Source organism: Cottoperca gobio, chromosome 18 (assembly GCF_900634415.1).
Source record: "Cottoperca gobio chromosome 18, fCotGob3.1, whole genome shotgun sequence".
NCBI lineage: Eukaryota > Metazoa > Chordata > Actinopteri > Perciformes > Bovichtidae > Cottoperca > Cottoperca gobio.
Window position 1 is genome coordinate 14,471,249 of NC_041372.1, and position 19,624 is coordinate 14,490,872.

General features: G+C 43.4%; 3 protein-coding genes across 8 annotated transcripts in view; 2 read left to right on the forward strand and 1 right to left on the reverse strand.

The window, feature by feature from the left end:
- LOC115023551 (endophilin-A1-like) overlaps positions 1–4,976 on the forward strand; it is a 17,609-nt gene extending 12,633 nt beyond the window's left edge. For both annotated transcript variants that reach the window (XM_029454616.1, XM_029454615.1), the window contains exons 6-9: positions 12–170; positions 304–407; positions 484–614; positions 699–4,976. In XM_029454616.1, coding sequence (XP_029310476.1) covers positions 12–170; positions 304–407; positions 484–614; positions 699–895 — 591 coding nt within the window. In that variant the 3' untranslated portion in view covers positions 896–4,976. The remainder of the gene's footprint in view (positions 1–11; positions 171–303; positions 408–483; positions 615–698) is intronic.
- Positions 4,977–7,199: 2,223 nt separating this feature from the next.
- Positions 7,200–12,305, forward strand: LOC115023559 (acidic leucine-rich nuclear phosphoprotein 32 family member B-like). Its single transcript, XM_029454636.1, has 7 exons — positions 7,200–7,370; positions 8,955–9,104; positions 9,424–9,546; positions 10,231–10,423; positions 10,534–10,628; positions 11,008–11,077; positions 11,236–12,305. Exons 1-7 carry the CDS (start codon positions 7,317–7,319, stop codon positions 11,316–11,318), a joined length of 768 nt encoding a protein of 255 aa, XP_029310496.1. The 5' UTR covers positions 7,200–7,316; the 3' UTR covers positions 11,319–12,305.
- A 1,023-nt stretch (positions 12,306–13,328) lies between these two features.
- LOC115023540 (coronin-2B-like) lies at positions 13,329–19,604 on the reverse strand. Of its 5 annotated transcripts, none has more exons than XM_029454596.1 (14): positions 19,471–19,604; positions 18,590–18,653; positions 18,027–18,227; positions 17,537–17,653; positions 17,304–17,453; positions 16,339–16,656; positions 15,919–16,023; positions 15,679–15,775; positions 15,086–15,201; positions 14,919–15,009; positions 14,687–14,838; positions 13,887–14,048; positions 13,743–13,791; positions 13,329–13,611 (listed from the first exon to the last, which is right to left on the reverse strand). In XM_029454596.1, exons 1-13 carry the CDS (start codon positions 19,581–19,583, stop codon positions 13,753–13,755), a joined length of 1,725 nt encoding a protein of 574 aa, XP_029310456.1. In that variant the 5' UTR covers positions 19,584–19,604; the 3' UTR covers positions 13,329–13,611; positions 13,743–13,752. The 5 variants fall into 5 exon arrangements, with proteins under 5 accessions (XP_029310456.1, XP_029310455.1, XP_029310454.1 ...); XM_029454595.1 differs by having other exon boundaries at positions 13,743–13,836; XM_029454594.1 differs by having other exon boundaries at positions 13,340–13,611; positions 13,743–13,811.
- Positions 19,605–19,624: the final 20 nt, after the last annotated feature.

Sequence of the window (19,624 nt, forward strand, 5' to 3'; positions counted from 1 at the left end):
TGTCTCTGCAGCACCATCTGAAGAAGATGGAGGGACGCCGTCTGGACTTCGACTACAAGAAGAAGCGGCAGGGGAAAGTGCAGGACGAGGAAATCAAACAGGCGCTGGAGAAGTTCGACGAGAGCAAAGAGATCGCAGAGCAGAGCATGTTCAACCTGCTGGAGAGCGACGTGAGGATTTATTAACTGACAATTCATCTGCCAAATATTATCTGCATTAATCCATCAAACATATGTGTGTGTGTGTGTGTGTGTGTGTGTGTGTGTGTGTGTGTGTGTGTGTGTGTGTGTGTGTGTGTTGCAGATAGAGCAGGTGAGCCAGCTGGCAGCGTTGGTTCAGGCTCAGTTGGAGTACCACAGCCGCTCTGCCGAAATCCTCCAACAGCTCTCCAGTAAGATGGAGGACAGGTACTGATGTTACTGCTGATGGTAATAAACCGACCAAACGTCTCGGTGTGTTTTTAAACCGTGTCTGGCCCCCCAGGATTAAAGAAGTGTCCACTAAACCGAGGAAGGAGTACACTCCTAAGCCCCGAATGACCCTGGAGCTGCTGCCCCCCAGCGAGAGCCTCAACGGGGGGATACACTCGGCCAAATCGCCCGGAAGATCACCAGGTACCAGGAGCGGTAAATATATTTTGACTTTGTGAGCGATGTCACTTCATTTACAATCCATATACGTTTTGTTTGCCCCCCCAGCCCCCCTGGACCAGCCCTGTTGCCGAGCGCTCTACGACTTCGAACCGGAGAACGAAGGCGAGCTGGGCTTCAAAGAGGGCGACGTCATCACCCTGACCAATCAGATCGACGACAACTGGTACGAGGGCATGATCAACGGCCAGTCGGGCTTCTTCCCCATCAACTACGTGGATATCCTGGTGCCGCTCCCTCATTAGGTCCCGACGGCGACCCGACCCTTAACCCCCGCTTGACCAAACCCCCGGAAAAACAGCCTGTATTTGCATAAACAACAAACCACTTCTACTTCTTCTTCTGTGCTTCTGTACCATTCTGCTTTCACAAAACGGACTGAGGTGTGTGGACGCGAGGAGAGGAGGACTTCAGCGTGAGAGCTGCAGAAGAGAAGTAGAAGAGAAGGACTGAAAGGGACGAGAAGCGTTCGCTCGGCAGCGCTCAGCCGGGCTGCACCTGATACCAAGGAGGCTTTGGAGACTCGAGGCACGCTCTATATGTACGTGCATGTTTGTGTCTGTGAGTTTCAACCTGTTCTTACTCTATTATGACCGAGCCAGCACAAAGTCCGACTCAACTGCCTGACAGCTGTTTCTGTGATGCTGTCTTCTTCGTCTTCTTCTTCTTGCTGTTTTTCTCTCAGAGTTCTTCTGTCTTTTCTACCTTGACTTGCCTTCCTGTGCTTTTCTGCAGCTCTAGATTTCTCAGCGACTGTCACAGTCTTCCCCACTTTCTGTCTTTCTTATTCCCTTCCTGGGCTCGCACTGCCTTTCAGCATGGCTCCATATCCAGGCCTGCGGTGTCAGCAGACCCTTCTGCTTCTGTTTGAGAACATCTCTTGTAACAAACTCTGCCTTTCTCAGAGTCTGCGTAGAGTCTCGGCTCAATGGCTGTTTGCATGAACCGGCCAGTGATAAGACGTCCTTGGATTCCTTTGGAATAAAGCCGTATCTGCAATAAGTATGTTTTTACAGATTGAGGAAGAGAACACTTCCAGGTTTGTGGGTCAGGAATCTCATTCAACACGTCGATAAACACGTCAGCTCACGAGATGAGAAGGAAAACATTGCGATTACAGACGAGCAGCGCGGGCCGGGTGCATTGAACAGACACGTTATGTGTTATTGCATCGAGGAAAAGATGCTCGTTTTTCTCTGTATACTATTCTGAGTTACCCACACAGTGTTTTGCGTGTACTGTGTCGAGGCGATGCTTGTTAACTTGTCTTCTTTGTGGCTTCTGCATGCAGGACCGTGAACACTGGGAGCCGTTCTAAACTTCCAGTTTTAGGTAATTTAGGAACGCTGAGCTCAGCGCGTCTTAAGGCAACGGGATATCCGACATTATTTGTCCTTAACTCCACAGAAAAAGTGTTGACAAAATTCCGGAACCTTCAGAACGTTCTTGTCTTCGGGTCCTTTCACACCTTCGGGTCCTTTCACACCTTCGGGTACTTTCCCACCTTCCTCGTTTGGCGCACGGAATCCTGGTGACGCTCTGAAACGATACGCTGAAGGAACTCTTGACCTTTAGAGAACCTGCTGACGTGCGGGAGCTATACGATTGTTTCTGGACCTCATAAACTTCCTGGATCCATACATTGAAGAATTAACAGCGCAGAACCTTCGGATGTCCTCGTAGCGCATAAAATCAGATTTTGATGTTTTGAACAGTTCCTGTTTGGTGAGCGCGCGTGTTGGTGGTGACTGTTCACGTCACATACACGTGTTCTTTATAAGCAGGATTAAAGAGTCTGCTCTGACAGAGACCTTAAGAAAAAGGTTATTTATTGTTAAAAAAGGCTCTTTAACAATTCAACAATGTATCCTTGAGTTTAGATTAAACAAGTTAAGGGTGATGGAAACCATCGGCACATGTTTTGCTTTGATCGCAGCAGAACATTTTCCACAGGGTTACAGATTTGTTCCACACGTGGTGAGCGTGCAGCTTCGACACATCGCTCGCTACAGGACAAGTTGAAGTTTTACAAACAATTCGACAGATAACGCCAATAGAGTCGACACTAACAGCAAAGTTAAGAGATGTGTTGTTCTGTTGGTCTGTTCAAACTAATGAAGACTGAGGAAGTATAATTGTCATGAGACGTTGGAACGGGCATTCAGTCTGGTGCTGGGTTTATATCGACTCCATTGTACATAGAAAACTGTGTCAAAGGTCGGAGGTCACCTTGATTCTTCTCATTTAGCCCACTGCTAACATTCCTAAAATACAAACCTGACTTTTAATGGATATTATATTTGATATTTTACATTTATAATATTTGTTCGATTTTGCTTCGTTTTTTTTAAATCCGGGCATTATTTAATATGTCGTAATTTATTACAGAATCTGTGCTAGCATTGCTAATGCTAATGTTCCTGGTGTGGCTAACCGGCTAGCCTTTCGCTTCACATTCCAGTACTCGCAGTGTTGAGATGAATACTTAGAAGTAAAAGTATTTAGTGCCTGAAGAATGAATACCTCCTCCTAAAAATACAGAGAAACGTTACGTATTCAGAATTCATTTTGGTTTCAAGGACACAAAAAAGATAATTTCCATTAGCAAGGGCTTCACGGGGGCCAAACACTTTGCCCCAAAGCCCAGCAGTATGTGACTCCACAAGACCTTTCTGTCATTTTACACATACAGGTTCGAGGTATTAAAGTGTTCTCAGAACTTATAAAGTACCTTTTGGTGTTTGAAAATGTACAGATGATCTAATTTGATTGTATTCTGAAAGTGTATTTTAAATAACCGACAAGCCGATAGACATGAACTGGGTCCCATCGCTCTTATACAATCATAATAGTTTAAAAATAAGATATTTTATAAAAGGTTTTGGTTGGAGGATGGGAAAGTTTAAAAGCTATCGTGGTGTTTTAGACACAAATAGTAATAATAATAAAAATAAAAAGGTGCATTTTTAAGCAGTGTTTTCTATCTACAGTCAACAAACATCGATGATCGAGCACAAACAATCACACGATAAACACGAGTTAGTCCCTTTCTGCCACACAAAGCGTTCTGTAGCTCTTACAGGTTGTTGGTGAAGAAGAAGTTCTGGAGCACAAATGTGTTGATTTTATTTGTTTCTTGTTTGTTTGTTCTGAAACCTGATTTTCTGAGTCCGCCTGTGGAAAGTCTGTGAACTGCATGCAGCTGAACCGCTTTCCGTCTGTTTGAGAAGCTTTCCACATAAAGACACAAGGACATGTTTGTCCTGCTGGAGCCGATGTTAGCGGCGCTGTTAGCGGACGATGTTAGCGGACGATGTTAGCGGCGATGTTAGCGGCACTGTTAGCGGACGATGTTAGCGGACGATGTTAGCGGCGATGTTAGCGGTCGATGTTAGCGGTCGATGTTAGCGCCGCTGTTAGCGGACGATGTTAGCGGACGATGTTAGCGGCGATGTTAGCGGTCGATGTTAGCGGTCGATGTTAGCGGCGCTGTTAGCGGACGATGTTAGCGGACGATGTTAGCGGCGCTCCTCTCCCAATTACAAAGTGCTTTAAGACTTGAATTTTCTTGAATATGTTTTATTTATTTATTATTTATTTTGCACTTTGTCAGAATTGTTTCGTTGCCCTTTTTACTTCTTTTACTTGGATTTTCTTTCGTGCTGATTTGCCCTCTAGGGCGACTTGTATTCTAACCTCAATGAGGGACTTGTACAGTGTGACGCTCCATTTTCCCTTTTCACATTACTGAGAGTCAGACCTCGGCCACGTTACCCGCCTACTTTTAACATCGCTCTCGGGTTGTCGGATCGAGAGGAGCACTTTAAATCAAAGGTGCAGACTGAAGCTTCAGTTCTCCGGTTTGTACCCAAAGGCATCGCAGAAATAGTCTCATTGGTTCGACTTCAGAAGAGTCAGAATATAAAAGATATGACAGTCTGCACTTTGACAGCGTGGCCTCGGTCTGGCCTGTGTTACATTATACGGTATGCCTTGTGGCTGTTAAAATAGCCCTTTGCCTCTGGACCTGGTGTCTTCTGGTGAGCTACATGTGTGTATGGGATTATATACACACCGTGTTGCTATTTATTTATTCCTGCGTCTTATGTATTGATTCGGCACCTGTGGCGTATTTGGCGATTGTCAATACATCGGTGTGTGTGATGTGGAGGAGGGATTTTTTTGGGGGGGGCCTAGCTGTGATACTAACTAACTGTTGCTCTCCTCGTATTGGACGATATAACCTAAGACCACTGTATGTATAACTGCTTGTCGTGAGAGATGATCTACAATGTAATGACAATAAAGAATTAACACTATGATAAACTCTGCAGACAAAGAGTCCAATCCGTCTTATCGTACATTTGTGCACGATTTATTTCTGAAATGGAAAGTTATGAGAAATAAAAACAGGCAATACTTTTTTATTTTTTGTACACTTGGAAGTTTTTGAGAGTCACAGATATTATATATGGATGTTAGATAGTAGACAATCGATAGAGATATTAATAATAGAGATATAGATATCAATACTATCTAGTAATATAGATAGATATAGAAGTGCTATATAGTATAAGATATAAAATATTATATATGATAGATATATAGGTATATATCTATTATTATGATCGATAGTATATATTGATATATTATATATATATATTATATATTATAATATTATTATAGTAGTATTATATATATTATATATTATATATATATTATATATTATATATTATATATATATACAATATATATATATATATAATATAGTTTTTTAGTTTCAAGTTGTATTTGTCATATGTAAGTTAACACAGGGTCAACGGTACAATGAAATGTGTCAGAGAGAGACAGCATGTCAGCTCAGCGGTCAAAAATAAAATAAAATATATAAGATATTTTGAAGAAAAGAGTACTATATACAATTTAGTACTATATACAATTTAAGTTAAAACAATAATAACAAAACCAATAAAGCTTATGTACATGAAAGGAAGGGGGGGTTGTGCAGTACTGTAAATAATAATATGTATTATATGTATGTAGTGCAGACAGTGAGTGTGTGGGTCTGCAGGTTGAGGAGCCTGATGGTAGAAACTGAGTCTGGAGGTGCTGCAGCTCCTGTATCGTCTGCTGACGGTAACAGGGAGAACAGTCTGCTGGTGGCTGTGGTCCTTTGTGATGCTTTGTGCCTTCCGGAGGCACCGCTGCTGGAAAATGTCCTGAATGTTCGGGAGACTGTTGCCAATGGTGAGCTGCGATGTGTGCTGTGGTGTGTGCTGTGGTGTGTGATGTGCTGTGGTGTGTGATGTGCTGTGGTGTGTGATGTGCTGTGGTGTGTGATGTGCTGTGGTGTGTGATGTGCTGTGGTGTGTGATGTGCTGTGGTGTGTGATGTGCTGTGGTGTGTGATGTGCTGTGGTGTGATGTGCTGTGCTGTCGTATCGTCAGCAAACTTAAAGATGATGTTTGAACTGTGCTTGGCAGCACAGTCGTAGGTGAACAGGGAGTACAGGAGGGGGCTGAGCACACAGCCTTGTGATGCATCAGTGTCAGCGAGGAAGAGGTGTGACTCTCACCACCTGGGGCCTGCCCGACAGGAAGTTGAATATCCAGCTGCAGATGGAGGCCTCTATAATATATATTATAGAAATTATATATATAGATAGATAATGTATTGATCCCGAGGGAAATGTATATATATATATATTATATCCAATATATATTAATATATAATATATGAATTAATTTTAAACACTGCCTCCACAGTGTCAGTAGCTGTACCGTGTTGTGTGTAATGAGCCATAATGGCCGCCAGAGGCGCTGCTGGGCTGTTTTCCTCCTGCAGTTTCCCTCCTTTTACAAATTAACATCTGTGGCGTTCAAGTGCTCCTCAGAAACTCGGCCTTATTAATGCCCGAGCAGCAAAATACGACTTTAAGCGCGAAATCAAGTATTTTTGTTGTCAGAAATGATAACGAAATGGACTGTTTTTTGTTTCTGATTGTTTACATGTAAAATCAAACGAGCTGAAAGACTGAAGAAGAGGGATTTGTATTATCTTGAAATTATAAGATGACTTCAAAAATAAGCTTTAGAACATGTTTGTGATAAGTATATATAATTGCTCTTTGTTTAATAAAATATACTTTATTCATTGTGTAAAATCCTGCTTCTTTTAAAACCATTTGTTGGGTCGTTAATGTTGATTTACTATATTTTCGAGGGCAAATAAAAGCAGCAAACGGCTTGACCCACTTTTCACACGCGCCACGGGAACGTTTCACTCGTTCACATCAAGTTCGACGGGAAAACCTAGAGAACTACCGGAAGTACAATCATACGCCTTCAAAATAAACGTATTAAGGAACCATTTCTATACATACATACATGTTTGGACTACACAGGACAGTAAACGTGTATATAGATATATATGTGATCTTATAGGGGTGAAATTGCAGATGCAAATACATTTTCCTTATAAATAATGTCTCATTGCATTTCCGCTGAGATCACGATAGATTTATTTTGAAGTCTCAGCCGGATGTCCTACATTTTTACTCTAGCTAGCTTCACGCTGGTTCCGCGTGTTGATACTGAAGAGAGGATCGAGGAGAAACAAGTTTTCTCGCATCACAGAGACCCAAACTCAGGCCAAAACCAGAGGAAAATGGACATGAAGAAGAGGGTCTCCTTAGAGCTGAGGCACCGGTCGCCGACAGAAGTGAGTAGCCATGTTTGTTGTTGTTTATCGGTTTGAGGTGTAAAGTTGAACCGGCCGGAGAAGAAGCAGGAGGGATGGCGAGCACATGGCAGGGTGTCTGCAGGTCCCGAGAAGTGCTCAAATGTGTGTTTACTGTGTAAAGCTGAGCTGCAAGATGACGTAAAGTCTGGGACGTTATTTCATTTGCTACCTTTTTAAAATACTGGATTCTCGTTAAACAGCCCAGGTGCGCAGACATTTACCGCCTTGTTTTTGTCTTAATGTTTGCACACTTACCGCACACATCTAGCGCTCAGTGTTCGTGCACATCGTTAAAGTGTCGCTAATAAACGGCTCGCGTGTAACTAAACTCGCGTGCACCTCCTGCTCCAGCACCGGAATGCTCATCCGTGTCTCCCGGGCCCGACTAATGACTGGAACTGCATTATTTCGAAGTTGTAAGACGGTTTATATCTGCGTTGCTACACACGGTGTTACACAATTCAAACACGCAGCGTGATTTATTCTGCTCCGTGTAACAACTTAAATCCCTTTCAGGGAAGCATTAAGAAGAAGTAACGATGATAACGTTGGAAATGACTCGTCACGATATCTCTTTTAATACTCGTGTAAAGCAGGAAATGCGTCATTGCTTTTCGGTTTACTTCATTTAAATGCATGTACAAATCTCGACTTGTTGTTTTATTTAACTTTAACACCATTTTTAATCTATCTTTACAACGTTCGGGTTATATATTTAAAAACGCATAATTGACATTGTTGATATTGTCGCCTCTCCAGAGATTAGTCGGAGCCCTAACGTGCTAAGGGCGCGTAGCCAGAAGCATGCTAGCGCTAGCTGTGCTAAAGAAGCTCCTTCATATCCGCTTATTGCGCTATAGTCTCCTCCATTTCTCCCTAAAGCCACTATAAACAATTTATCTTTGTGCTAACTCGTGGGGACATCAGATTGATGAATACATAAGAGGAAGAGTTAGCAGAGAGTTAGCATGTGAGCTAACCTAGCAGCGTCACATGTGTGGGGAGTTTATAAACAGTCTCGGCCGGGATCCGTTCCAACATGAAGCTGCTCAGGACTGCTGTACACTCGCATCCTCTGGAGGATATTGGTGTTTTAATAATATTTTGACGACACAGTTTGTAAAAAGGCTGCAGAAACGTTAATGTTTTAGCTAAGATGCATAAAACTCACTGATTCCAGGTGTGAATATTTGCTGGGTTTGCACACAAACCAATGTGTGAGCAAAGACTGCATTTAGTCTGAGAAGGAAAGCACGTGTCCTGGTGGCTATAACACCTTGAAACATGGTTCAGACACACTTTATCTAGCAGTATATCTTAGATCACAGGTATAAAAATAAACACACTTGTATTGATAGTGAAAGTCAGGAGGTACATTTGTTCACATGTTTATTAAATGTTTATATCTTTGATATTCAACGTATGAGTTTTTGATGCCAAATACTTTATTGCGCTCATTGTTATTTCTGAGATGGACATTTTTTCATTATATACAGACTTCAAACATTAATGTAGTTCAACTCCTGATGTCCTGAGTCAAACCCTGCCTTTGACCCCCCCCAGGTCCAGGAGCTGGTTCTGGATAACTGTCGCCCCAGCGAAGGGAAGATTGAAGGAATCACAGAAGAGTTCTCGAACCTGGAGCTGCTCAGCCTCATCAATGTCGGTCTGACCAGCGTAGCAGACATCCCCAAACTGGACAAACTCAAAAAGGTAAGAGAACCAAACGCACCCGAGCGTTAATGCAGATGTTCCCGGATCATTACAGCTTCTCAAATGTGAATGTTTCACCGCTCTGTCGTCATGTGTGGCAGTAAACCGAGTATATTTCAGGTTTGGACCGTCGGTTATTTAAAATGAGCAGTTTGAAAATGTATAAAAGTCATCCGGGTTGTTTTTCAGCCCGAAACTTGAACCGTTTCTAAAATATAAATGTATATCTGTACATATTGTGTAAATGTTTAAAGTTTGTCCTTTGTTTTAACTTTATGTAAACTCTGTGCATGTGTTACTAAAATCTTTTCCTCTGCAGTTGGAGTTGAGTGACAACAGGATATCAGGCGGTCTGGAGGTCCTGGCAGAGCGGCTGGTGAACCTAACGCACCTTAACCTCAGTGGGAATAAGTTCAAAGACATCAGCACCCTGGAGCCTCTGGTGGGTGGAGTCAGCATCACACACACACACACACACACACACACATCCCAATAACTGCTGGGATGCGAACCTTTAATGTTCTGGTGCACAAACGGTTTGTCCCGTTTGCTCGAAGGATGAAGCTTTTAAATCGTCTTCAGAGATTAGATGTGTTTGAGATGCAAAGCGGCGTGTCGGCAAGAAGAAGAGCGTTGTGATGAAGTGCGGCCACATTTTGAAAGACTTGCTAGAAGTTCATCAACCCGCTGTTCTTCTTCATCAACCCGCTGTTCTTCTTCATCAACCTGTTCGTCTCCTTCGATGGACTCCTTGTCCGGCGGATTAAAACCGACATTAATTCATATTTTCATTTGTAGATTTTTCTGTCTTGCGCTTTATTTTGAAGGAGAAAAGTGTTTATAATATTGGTCTCCACGTGCTCGAGATATTGAAACTGTTTGTGAGCAGCCGTTCCGTCCAAGTGTCACTGAGTTCTCGTCCCGTGTTTGTCTCGGCCGACTCGTTCCTTCGCTGTCGTGTAGAATAAAGTGATTTATGATGACGTCACGAGTTTCAGCTGGTTAGTTCAAGGACCGTCGGAAATGTTCAAACCTGCGTTGCAGTTTCTGGCTCAGATTACTTATTAAAAACGTCACATTTAAATAAGTGAAGTATTTAATCACGTTTTGTCGTTTCCCCCTCCAGAAAAAGTTGCCCCAGCTGAAGAGTCTCGACCTGTTTAACTGCGAGGTGACCAACCTGGCCGACTACAGGGAGTCCATCTTCAAGCTCCTCCCCCAGCTCACCTACCTGGACGGATACGACATCGACGACTGCGAGGCGTCCGACTCTGACGGAGAGGTAGACGGGGTCGACAACGAGGACGAAGAAGGTTTAGGTAAAAGCAACGCGTAAATATAGCTACCAAAATGTTGTATTTATTTATAAATTTATAAACTTTTAAAGTGAAATGAAAACATGACGTTTCTCACTTTGTTTGTTTTGCAGAAGGCGAGTCGGAGGACTTTGATGAAGAGGAGGACGAGGATGAAGAGGACGTTGTCGCTGAAGAAGACGACGATGATGACAGTAATGACGACGAGGTGAGAAGAAATATATATATATATATATAAAGTTATTACGCGGCTCGGTTGAATACTCGATTCTGATTGGTCGATACAGAATTCTACCTTTTTTTTAATTGTTTTTAAATCTTAAGAGGAGAAATCTTTATTAACGTTGAATTGTGTGGCAAAAATAATTTTAATTAAATATGGCGGCAGAGAAGTCCCGGCCTCCTTCGCTGCCGTAGCGGGTTTATTTTACGTTTGGAGGCGTTAAAGGTCGTTAAAGGTCGTTAAAGGTTTCCTGTTGACGAGTTTAAACTTATATTCTCTGGTTTTATGTTTTATAGATCTCTATGTTCCAGAACAGTTTTTATATCATCAGATCTTCAACCTGAGAGTTTGTTTATGTCTGTAGGACGGAGAAGTGAACGGAGACGTCGACAGCGAGGACGACGATGAGGACGACGACGACGACGACGATGATGGTCAGTAACTGCGGCTGCTTTTATTCTTTTAAAACGTTGTCGGGCTGAGAATCAAGAGTGTGCACAAAGTGAGATTAAATTAACGTGTGTGTGTGTGTGTGTGTGTGTGTGTGTGTGTGTGTGTGTGTGTGTGTGTGTGTGTGTGTGTGTGTGCACAGACGAGGACTCGTCTCCAGCCAAAGGAGAGAAGAGGAAGAGGGACCCTGAAGATGAGGAGGAGGATGATGAAGATGATGATTAAGGAAGACCCCACACACCCCTCTGACCTCTCGCCCGGTGACCCCTCCCCTACATGCCCCCCCACCAACGCTCCCCCTCCTCCCCTGGGCTGCGTTCCATTTCTGAACCCAGTCTCCTCCCGCCGCGCCCTCGTCTCCTCCTGCAGACCCGGCGGGACGCATCTTTCTTCTTCTTCTGCTTTTGCAAAAGTTTGTCACGATCCACGAATTTCAGGCTTTTTAAATTCACGTCACCAGATGCAGAATCTTCTGTTTACTTCCTGTTTGCGTCGTCGTCGAGCGATCGGACGGTCGTCGTCTCGACTCGTCGTTTTGTTTATTAAATGTAAGAAGAATCCGTTCTGAGAGCAAACTTCATGTTGTGATAATCGGTTCGTGTACGACAGAAGCGGCGCCGCAGTCGTCCCGCTTCAGCTGGAACCAGAGTTTCTGTTTCCCTCAAACATTCTGTCGATCGTTGAACCTGCAGATTAAAGTCCTCGCTGCTCGTTGGCGGCAGCGATCAGCGTTTCTCTTCACGTGAACTGATGAGTGGTAGAAATACATTTCCACCAACGCAACTTAAACTCTGTCGTTTAATGATCTGGTGACCGTGACGTTCTACGTTCTAGTTTAACTAAATAAAACCAGACCCTGAACGCACCACTGAATGATGTTAATCATTAATTACACACCAGATGTTTTTGGGACTTTTGTAACTATTTGAACTACAAATTCCTACTCTGCCAGCAGCAAGTGAATGCATCCTCAAAAACAGTTTTCTATACTTCTTTTTAGATCACAAATTTAACCTCAAATCTCAAAGTCGGAACATTTCACACGACGATGGAAATAATTATTTTGTGAAAACAAAACTTTAAACGACGAGAGTCTGGACGGAGACGCAGCGAGCTGACGGGACGCAAAAGACATAAAACCAACTAATTCCTCATTTTACCGTCCTGCCTTTGTTTCCCCCGCGGACAGTCAAGAGTAGTGAACACCCCCCCCTTCTCCCACCCCCCTCCCGAGGCCGAGCGCGCTCAGGGCAAACTGTGTTCTCTCTTTTTTGCCAACAGAGCTTTTTAAAAGAAATATTTTTTCAGAGAAATTGTTTTTGTTTAATTTTGTATGGTTGTCTGGGGACATGCTCTCCCCCCCCTTCTCTCTCTCTGCCCCCCTTCTCTCTCTCTCTCTCCCCCCCCTTCTCTCTCTCTCTCCCCCCCCTTCTCTCTCTCTCTCTCTCCCCCCTCTCTCTGCATCTCTCTCCCCCCCCCCCTCTTCATTTCTCTTCCTGCTCAGTCGAGAGATCCAGTTGATCCTTCACACTTACACTGACTAGTTGACGTGTTTTCTTTTTTTTTTTTACCTTCTGTAAGTTAAAGGAAAAACAAACAAAAAAAAAACACACAAAAAGGACTTTGTAAATAAAATCTTAACATTTTGCTCCTGGCGTCTCCTCTGGCCTTTTGTGATGAAGTGAAACTGAACTAACGTCTTTACTTTGCAGGGTTAGGGTTCAACATTTAAGGTGTTTCAAGACATTTGATGTTCTTGTGTCAGTTTGTTTCAGCAGGATGACAGAAAGACGAGAAGCCAGATTCTGAACGTTTGTCGGGTTGACAACATGTTGATACAACATAACCAGAACGCTTTGGCTCCGAGTCACGCGGCGAATACACGACTTAGATTTCACTTTCGGTAACATTGCGAGATTTGGCTCCTCTAGTTTATGCACTGAAGTTATTCCTTAAATATATCTGCAGACACATTACATCTTCTGTCCACCAGGTGGAGCTGACGAGTTTATTATTATGTATTCTGCAGAATCTAAGGCTTCAGCACCTCTTATATTTATATATATATAGATATATATAGATATATATAGATATATTTCTGCCTATATCGACTAAATCCACATTTTAGTGGAACATGTTTCTCCACGTCGTCTCTGAACTCTTCTGTTTAAATGCAGCGGAATTTATATTTCAAGGCTTCTGTGCACAAAATATTTAAATTCTCAACAAAACTCCATAACGATGTAAACTAATGATATTTTATCATAAATAATATCATCCAATTTGTTCTTAGAAGCTTCAAATGTATAAAAACAAAGTGATGTAGTGGGTGCAGCACTGTTAGTTATTTGAACATTTATTAGTCGTAAAGATATCTGCTGTGTTTCTGTTATTGGTTGGAAATGTGGAGGCGTTTGATTGGTCCGGTGTCGGCAGCGTGAGAGCTGATTGGTCAGAAAGTTGCCCTCATGTTGTTCCTGGTGTTCTTAATGTCCTGCTCCAGCTGAGAGATCCTCACCTGCACACAAAAAGATTTAAACCCAGACCAAAGATAATAAGTACGATTTAACTTCACATGTGAACATTATACATTTGATCCTGATGGTTGAGACGAATCCCGTGAGTTTAAAGGATAATCTGAACACTTACGTCTTTCCCGTTAAGCGTTTCTCGCAGGCCTCTGATCTCGTCTTGCTGTCTGTAAAATGTTTGCAGGAGCTGAAGAAAATAAAAATAAAAGTGTCTTGGCAGGAAGAGGGAAAACATGTCACACATCTGACACTCCCGCCTCACCTCGCTCTCTGTGGTCGGCGGCGGCCTCTCTGCAGGTTCACAGCAGTGTGGCGTGCAGCGGTACGTCGGGGTCTGCGTCTCGTCCGGCTGCCACCCCGACAGGTCGCTCACCTCCCTCGGGTATTTGGCGTCCTGGTAGGCCAGCTGCTCCTCAAGGAAGGCCTGGAGAGATGCTCAGCTGGTTCATACAACGATAACATTACAGTTGTGCAGTAAACATCTGTCGTATGCAACATTTTCACTAAACCTGCACAACACGTGTTTTAAATAATGAGGCTTTAGTGAAAATGTATGTTTGCGTACGACACGAGTTGTGTGCGAGTTTCATTTACTTCAATTCATCGAGACTTCTTCGTTTTTGGATTCGTAATTGAAATGCAAATGATAATTTTGAGGGTCAAGTCTTTAACACATTTGACCTTGAGCTCAGTCGGGGTTAGTTGCGCACACGACTTATAACATGTTTGCACACCTGTAAAAAGACAGCTATCGGCAAGTAACCTAAAAGTGAGTTACGAAAGGAGTTCGTAGAAACGTAGACCACCGATTTAAAATAATCCGATGTTAGCAGGATGTCGTTGGTAGCATTAAAACCGCATGCCGATCTCGACTGTTTGGTGTGCGGTGGTTATAAAACGCAGTCCGAGTTGTGTTCTTCCGGAAAATCCAAGATGTTTAACATTATCGTACGTAGGTGCGCGCTCTCCAGACCTTTTATAAGGTGTGTGTATTTTATTATTCAGTCTCCTCGTGTATGGGAGGCATGAGCTGCCCTCTGTTTCAGTGCTGGATGGTTGTACCTCTTCCATAAAGTCCAGTTCTGACCCCGTCACAGCTGGATCCATCTGGAACCTCAGGGAGCTCAGCTGCCTCACAAGCCTCCTCTCTGCAGGGGATTCTGGGTAAGGGTTGGCTACTCGAGTCCCCGGCTTCAGGGACATCAGCACCGGGCCTGATGGAGATATAAGAAACAGAGAAACTAAAGGTATCTATCGTGTGTGTCTGCCATTTCGGTTCAAAGGATGCACTGACTTCTGTTGATCCCCGACAGCCACTCCAGAGCTGTCATGGCCGCCTGGTTTCCAGCCGTCATCGGGTACAGATCCTCTTGGAAAATACCCGACTGTGACGGAGAAAAAACTTGATTGTCAATTAAATGCAAAATAATAAGAAAAGCAAAGTAAACGCGTCATGCTAACCTCTTTTCGTGGTACGATCATTGACAGTGGTTCCACCAGGTCTTTGATGGCGATCAGACGGTAAAATCGGAAAACCTCACAGGCGCTCACGTCCAGGCCGCGCTTTGGCATCACACCTGGAGTGAGAGGACGAAGGACATTCGGAGTTGGTCATGGAGCATTCGGGAGCAGCTAGCTAAAGTTATGTTGGCGAGCTAAAGTTATGATAGCAAGCTAAAGTTATGATTGCAAGCTAAAGTTATGATAGCTAGCTAAAGTTATGATAGCTAGCTAAAGTTATGATAGCTAGCTAAAGTTAGTAGGCTATTTGTTTAAAGTAGAACAGTTAACCAAAGGTGGTCCTTTCTAAAAGTAAGTACAGCTAACTAAATTGGTCCGTCATTAAGTATTGTACAACTCGCTAAATTGGTGTTTTTACTAAATAAATTGGGTTTCGTGACACATGTTGGTCTTTCTGTAAAGTTAGTAGCTTACTGCTGGAGCCACTGTGTTTACAAAATAGGTATTTGCGCTGCTAGCTAGTTGGTATTTTATCCGGAAGTATTGCTCCAGCTAGCTAAAGAAGTTACGGTATTACTTGCTGTTGATCTCACCGAGTCCTTTCTGTGGCAGCAGAGACCTGTTCTCCGTCAGGAAGCGGATGTAAGGTTTCTCAGTGCTCAGCTCATAGTACCGGATGTTCCCGTCACCCTGAATCCAGGTGTTCAGGACACATTTGGTTTCAAGTTTCCAGAAAAGACAAATTTGTGAGTTCATCAACAATGAAACGGAAGCACAAAACAGAGACTTTATGAGGCGCTATCCCGTATAAAGATTCATGGTGTGTGTTGAACCTTTCCAGCCAAGTAGAGCATGTGTGTGTCTGGGTCGTAGAACGGAAAGAGGACTCCTGCAGATCCATCCAAATCCTCTTCATACAGAGGCTCAGATAAGTCGTCCTGCAGCCAACAAACAAAACAAACACCAACAATATTTTTGCCTCCTCTTTCATCAGCGTTTCAATAAATCCTCTTTTCTTGTCTTTTTTTTACGAAGCAGTTCAATTCAAACCCTGTTCCCTACATATCGTATACCCGACACATTCAAAAGCTGTTGTGTTTCCTTCTGCAACAAGATGCAACAACGGTTTCGGTATAAAAGGAGGGAGAAATGCGAATGTGCTGCAGGACGATGTATATCAGGACACCTGCCAACCATCAGTTCCTTCTATCTAATCAAGCATTCAGTCTGAGGTGGAAGTGTGTTTGTCTTACAGGGTCCCAGAGGACGATCTGTCTGTGGTTCCACGGCGAGCTGCCGGTGGACAGAAGCATCTTCAGCCCTCCGATGTACAACACCTTACTGGCTCTGTGGGACTTACTCCTGGACACCTGCAGGATCCTTCCTGTCCGCGGGTCCAGGACTCGAACCCGTCTGTCTTTGGACGTGACGGCCAGCCGGCTGCCATCGCTGCTGAAGCTGACGGACAGCAGCAGAGCATCAGACGGGCAGCGGTGGTGGACAGGCATCAGAACCACCCGGACCGGGTACCTGAGCACCGCACCTGCCTGGGACACATCCCAGAGGAGGACCTGAGGCGGGAACAGAGACTTGGTTTGGTCCGGATTCCACTAGTTAGCAACATGCTAATTGAACCCACTGTTAGCTCAATTAGCAACAACAATGTCTACGTTTACTGGTTTGCGCAAAGAAACAAAATGTCTCCAGACGTTCAACTGTTCCATATTTTGACACGTTAATCAAAGTATGCACAGCTTTATTTCCATCATATGTAAACGGCTTTGCAGGAATATTGTGCATGTAAACGTCGTTATTGTCTGGAGACTACATGTGCGTTTCGTAGGGCGTCGTCATCCGCGTAGCTAGAATTGCTTAACAGCGGAACAAATCCGCTACGCAGGTCTTCATCTTTGAGACAAGCGTGTGATGGATGCTGGGTAATTAGTGTCTGTGAGAAACATACAAACAATATCAGTATGGTCATCAAGGTCATCAAGGTCATCATGGTTGACGCATTCAAATTCTTCAGGCGATAAATAACAAAAGCACAATAAATAATGAACTTTTGCACATTTCTGCACAATACTACCAATAAATACTAATATTAACACTCAACCTGCACAACTCTTCCACTTTTAATTCAGATATACTGCACATGTATAGTTTTATTTTTTGTATATGGACAAAATGAAACGCCTCTGACCAATGAGGGTCTGACCTTGTAGTCGTAGGCGGAGCTGAGCAGCAGGTCCCGCGCTGTCGGATGCCACTCGATGAGCGCCACCCTCCTGGAGTGACCCATCAGAGTCTTCCTGGCCCTGGTGAGGTTCTGCTGGACGCCACACACCGGGATGTCCCAGATCTTCACCTGCACAAACCGCACGGGGGGGGGGGGTGTGAGGAGGGAGAACATCTGCACGTGAGCGTGAACGCGCAGGGACCGGTGCTTACGGTGCAATCCTCTGAGCACGAGGCGATGCAGTGATCGTCAAACGGGTTCCACTTCACGTCCAGGACGCTCCCGCTGTGACCGCACACCCTCGGGTGCTGAGGGTCCACCCTGCCGGTCTGAGGGGGAGTTATTATACTGTTTAAAAGTTCAAATATACTTCCAGTACTTATTATGCAGAGTAATATAAATGATGGCATTATAATTAATGATGCATTAATGAGTTCATATAATTGTTTTATACAGCTGTGAATTTCACAGAGGGATCAATAAAGTTTTATCTTAATATTAATATTTTGTGTATTAATCTGAAAAGTATAAAGAAACAGAAATAATCAAGTACAAGTATTTAAGTTCAGTACTGTGTAATCAGAGTATATAAATATTAACAATCTGCAGCTTTATTCACCATATTTACTTTGTTCTGTTTGTTTCACTTTTGATTTATTTTTTATAATTTTAATCTTTTATCGTGTTTTACAGACGACGCACATGATGGATGGGCAGGACTAAAAAGGACCCGCCCCCGGCGCTCTCCGTCACCACGGCGAGGAAGCAGGGATTGGCTGAGCAGTAGTGGTTGTCATGGACACCGCGTGTGATTGGCACCCCGTCGTAGCCGTGCTCCTTGGTGGACGGCTTCCCAAAGACGTGACGAAACTTTGAGCAGCGGAAAGACGAACGCCACGACATCTGGAGGACCGGAAGGTTAAAGGTTTTCACAACTTTATTAGCATTTTAACGTCAACAGAATATCCAGTGTGTGTGTGTGTGTGTGTGTGTGTGTGTGTGTGTGTGCGCGTGTGTGTGTGTGAGACGTAATCTCATAATAGTGTTGTGGAACTTCAGCAGCTGCATTATCTGACCTAATCAATAATGCAATCGGCCTTCTTTCATAATCTTATCAATAATAAATCAATTTCTTCAATAACTTCTTAATCATTCTCACACACACTCTCACACACACACACTCACACACACACACACACACAGATAAATCCTTCGTCCAGAACAGTTCGTTCGTGTTATTAAATATTCATCGGTTACATACACACTTTGCTGTTGTTACAAATTCCTCCTGACCTTTGACCTTTGCTGCGGCGAGAAGAGACGAGTTTACTGAGGAGAGAAGAAGAAAGTATCCTTTTCAATGATCAAGTACAAACCTCGTTCAGCATCTGATCAGTATTACAAATATATAATAATACTTCTCATTAGGATGTTGAATATATTTGTAAACATGACTGCAGATGTGTTCCTCAGCTGGAGCTTTGACGATAATAATATAATATAATAATATAAATGCTAAATATTCCTCATGTTTTACTCTCATCGCTGCTGTTTGCGTCAGCAGGTGAACCGGATGCTACGTTTCACTGTGGTTAACGTTGTGAAATAAGGCGTTTGTGCTGCATTCAGGTGGGGTTGGAATAATTGGAAACTTCAGTTGCCGACTGGGAAAAGTCACGTAAAGTCGGAACTCGAAAACATCGTGTTGTTTAAACGCTCTGAGCGATTACATACAACATCTCTCGTATTGTGTTGATTTTGGCGCCCCCTCTGGACAAAGGATCGCGTCTTAGATCCGGCGTTTGTTTTGGAAGCGAGTGAACGAAAGACGCAACTTGTTTTTAATATAATTTTTTTTAAACAGCTGTTTACAGGATGCATGAGATGATGTAACACCATTCAGGCACAAACATAAATTCATATATTGAAGTAAAACCACGTCTAACAATCCCGCACTTCTCCCGTCTCTTCTTTGTCTCTTTGCCGATACTTCCCCAGTGTCACAGAATCACAAAATATAACGTCAAGAATGAAAATCTGCTTCTGCTTCCTGAAAGTGTCTCACGCTGTCGTCTGAATGTAAACAGTCACAGAATAAACTCCTTGTAGTGACTTCAATAGAATATAAATAAGGATGTTTTCTCACCTCAGATGTTCATCACTGACTTCTCCTGCATACAAACGACTGCTGTGTCCTGACTCCTGACTGTGTGTGTGAGTGTGTGTGTGATCCACGACGTCTCGCCTCCTCTTCCACATTAGCTGAGGTGTTTATGCACGGCTGCACGTGCACAAACACC

Bases quoted from the DNA above. Each gene is read 5' to 3' on its own strand.
- LOC115023559 (XM_029454636.1), top strand. From the start codon at position 7,317: ATGGACATGAAGAAGAGGGTCTCCTTAGAGCTGAGGCACCGGTCGCCG. The intron at 7,371-8,954 runs GTGAGTAGCCAT...GACCCCCCCCAG, and splicing joins GGCACCGGTCGCCGACAGAA to GTCCAGGAGCTGGTTCTGGA. The intron at 10,629-11,007 runs GTGAGAAGAAAT...TTATGTCTGTAG, and splicing joins ATGACAGTAATGACGACGAG to GACGGAGAAGTGAACGGAGA.
- LOC115023540 (XM_029454594.1), bottom strand. From the start codon at position 19,583: ATGTGGAAGAGGAGGCGAGACGTCGTGGATCACACACACACTCACACA. The intron at 14,839-14,918 runs GTCAGTGCATCC...TATCTCCATCAG, and splicing joins GCTGTCGGGGATCAACAGAA to GCCCGGTGCTGATGTCCCTG. The intron at 14,049-14,686 runs GTACAACCATCC...GCATCTCTCCAG, and splicing joins AACTGGACTTTATGGAAGAG to GCCTTCCTTGAGGAGCAGCT.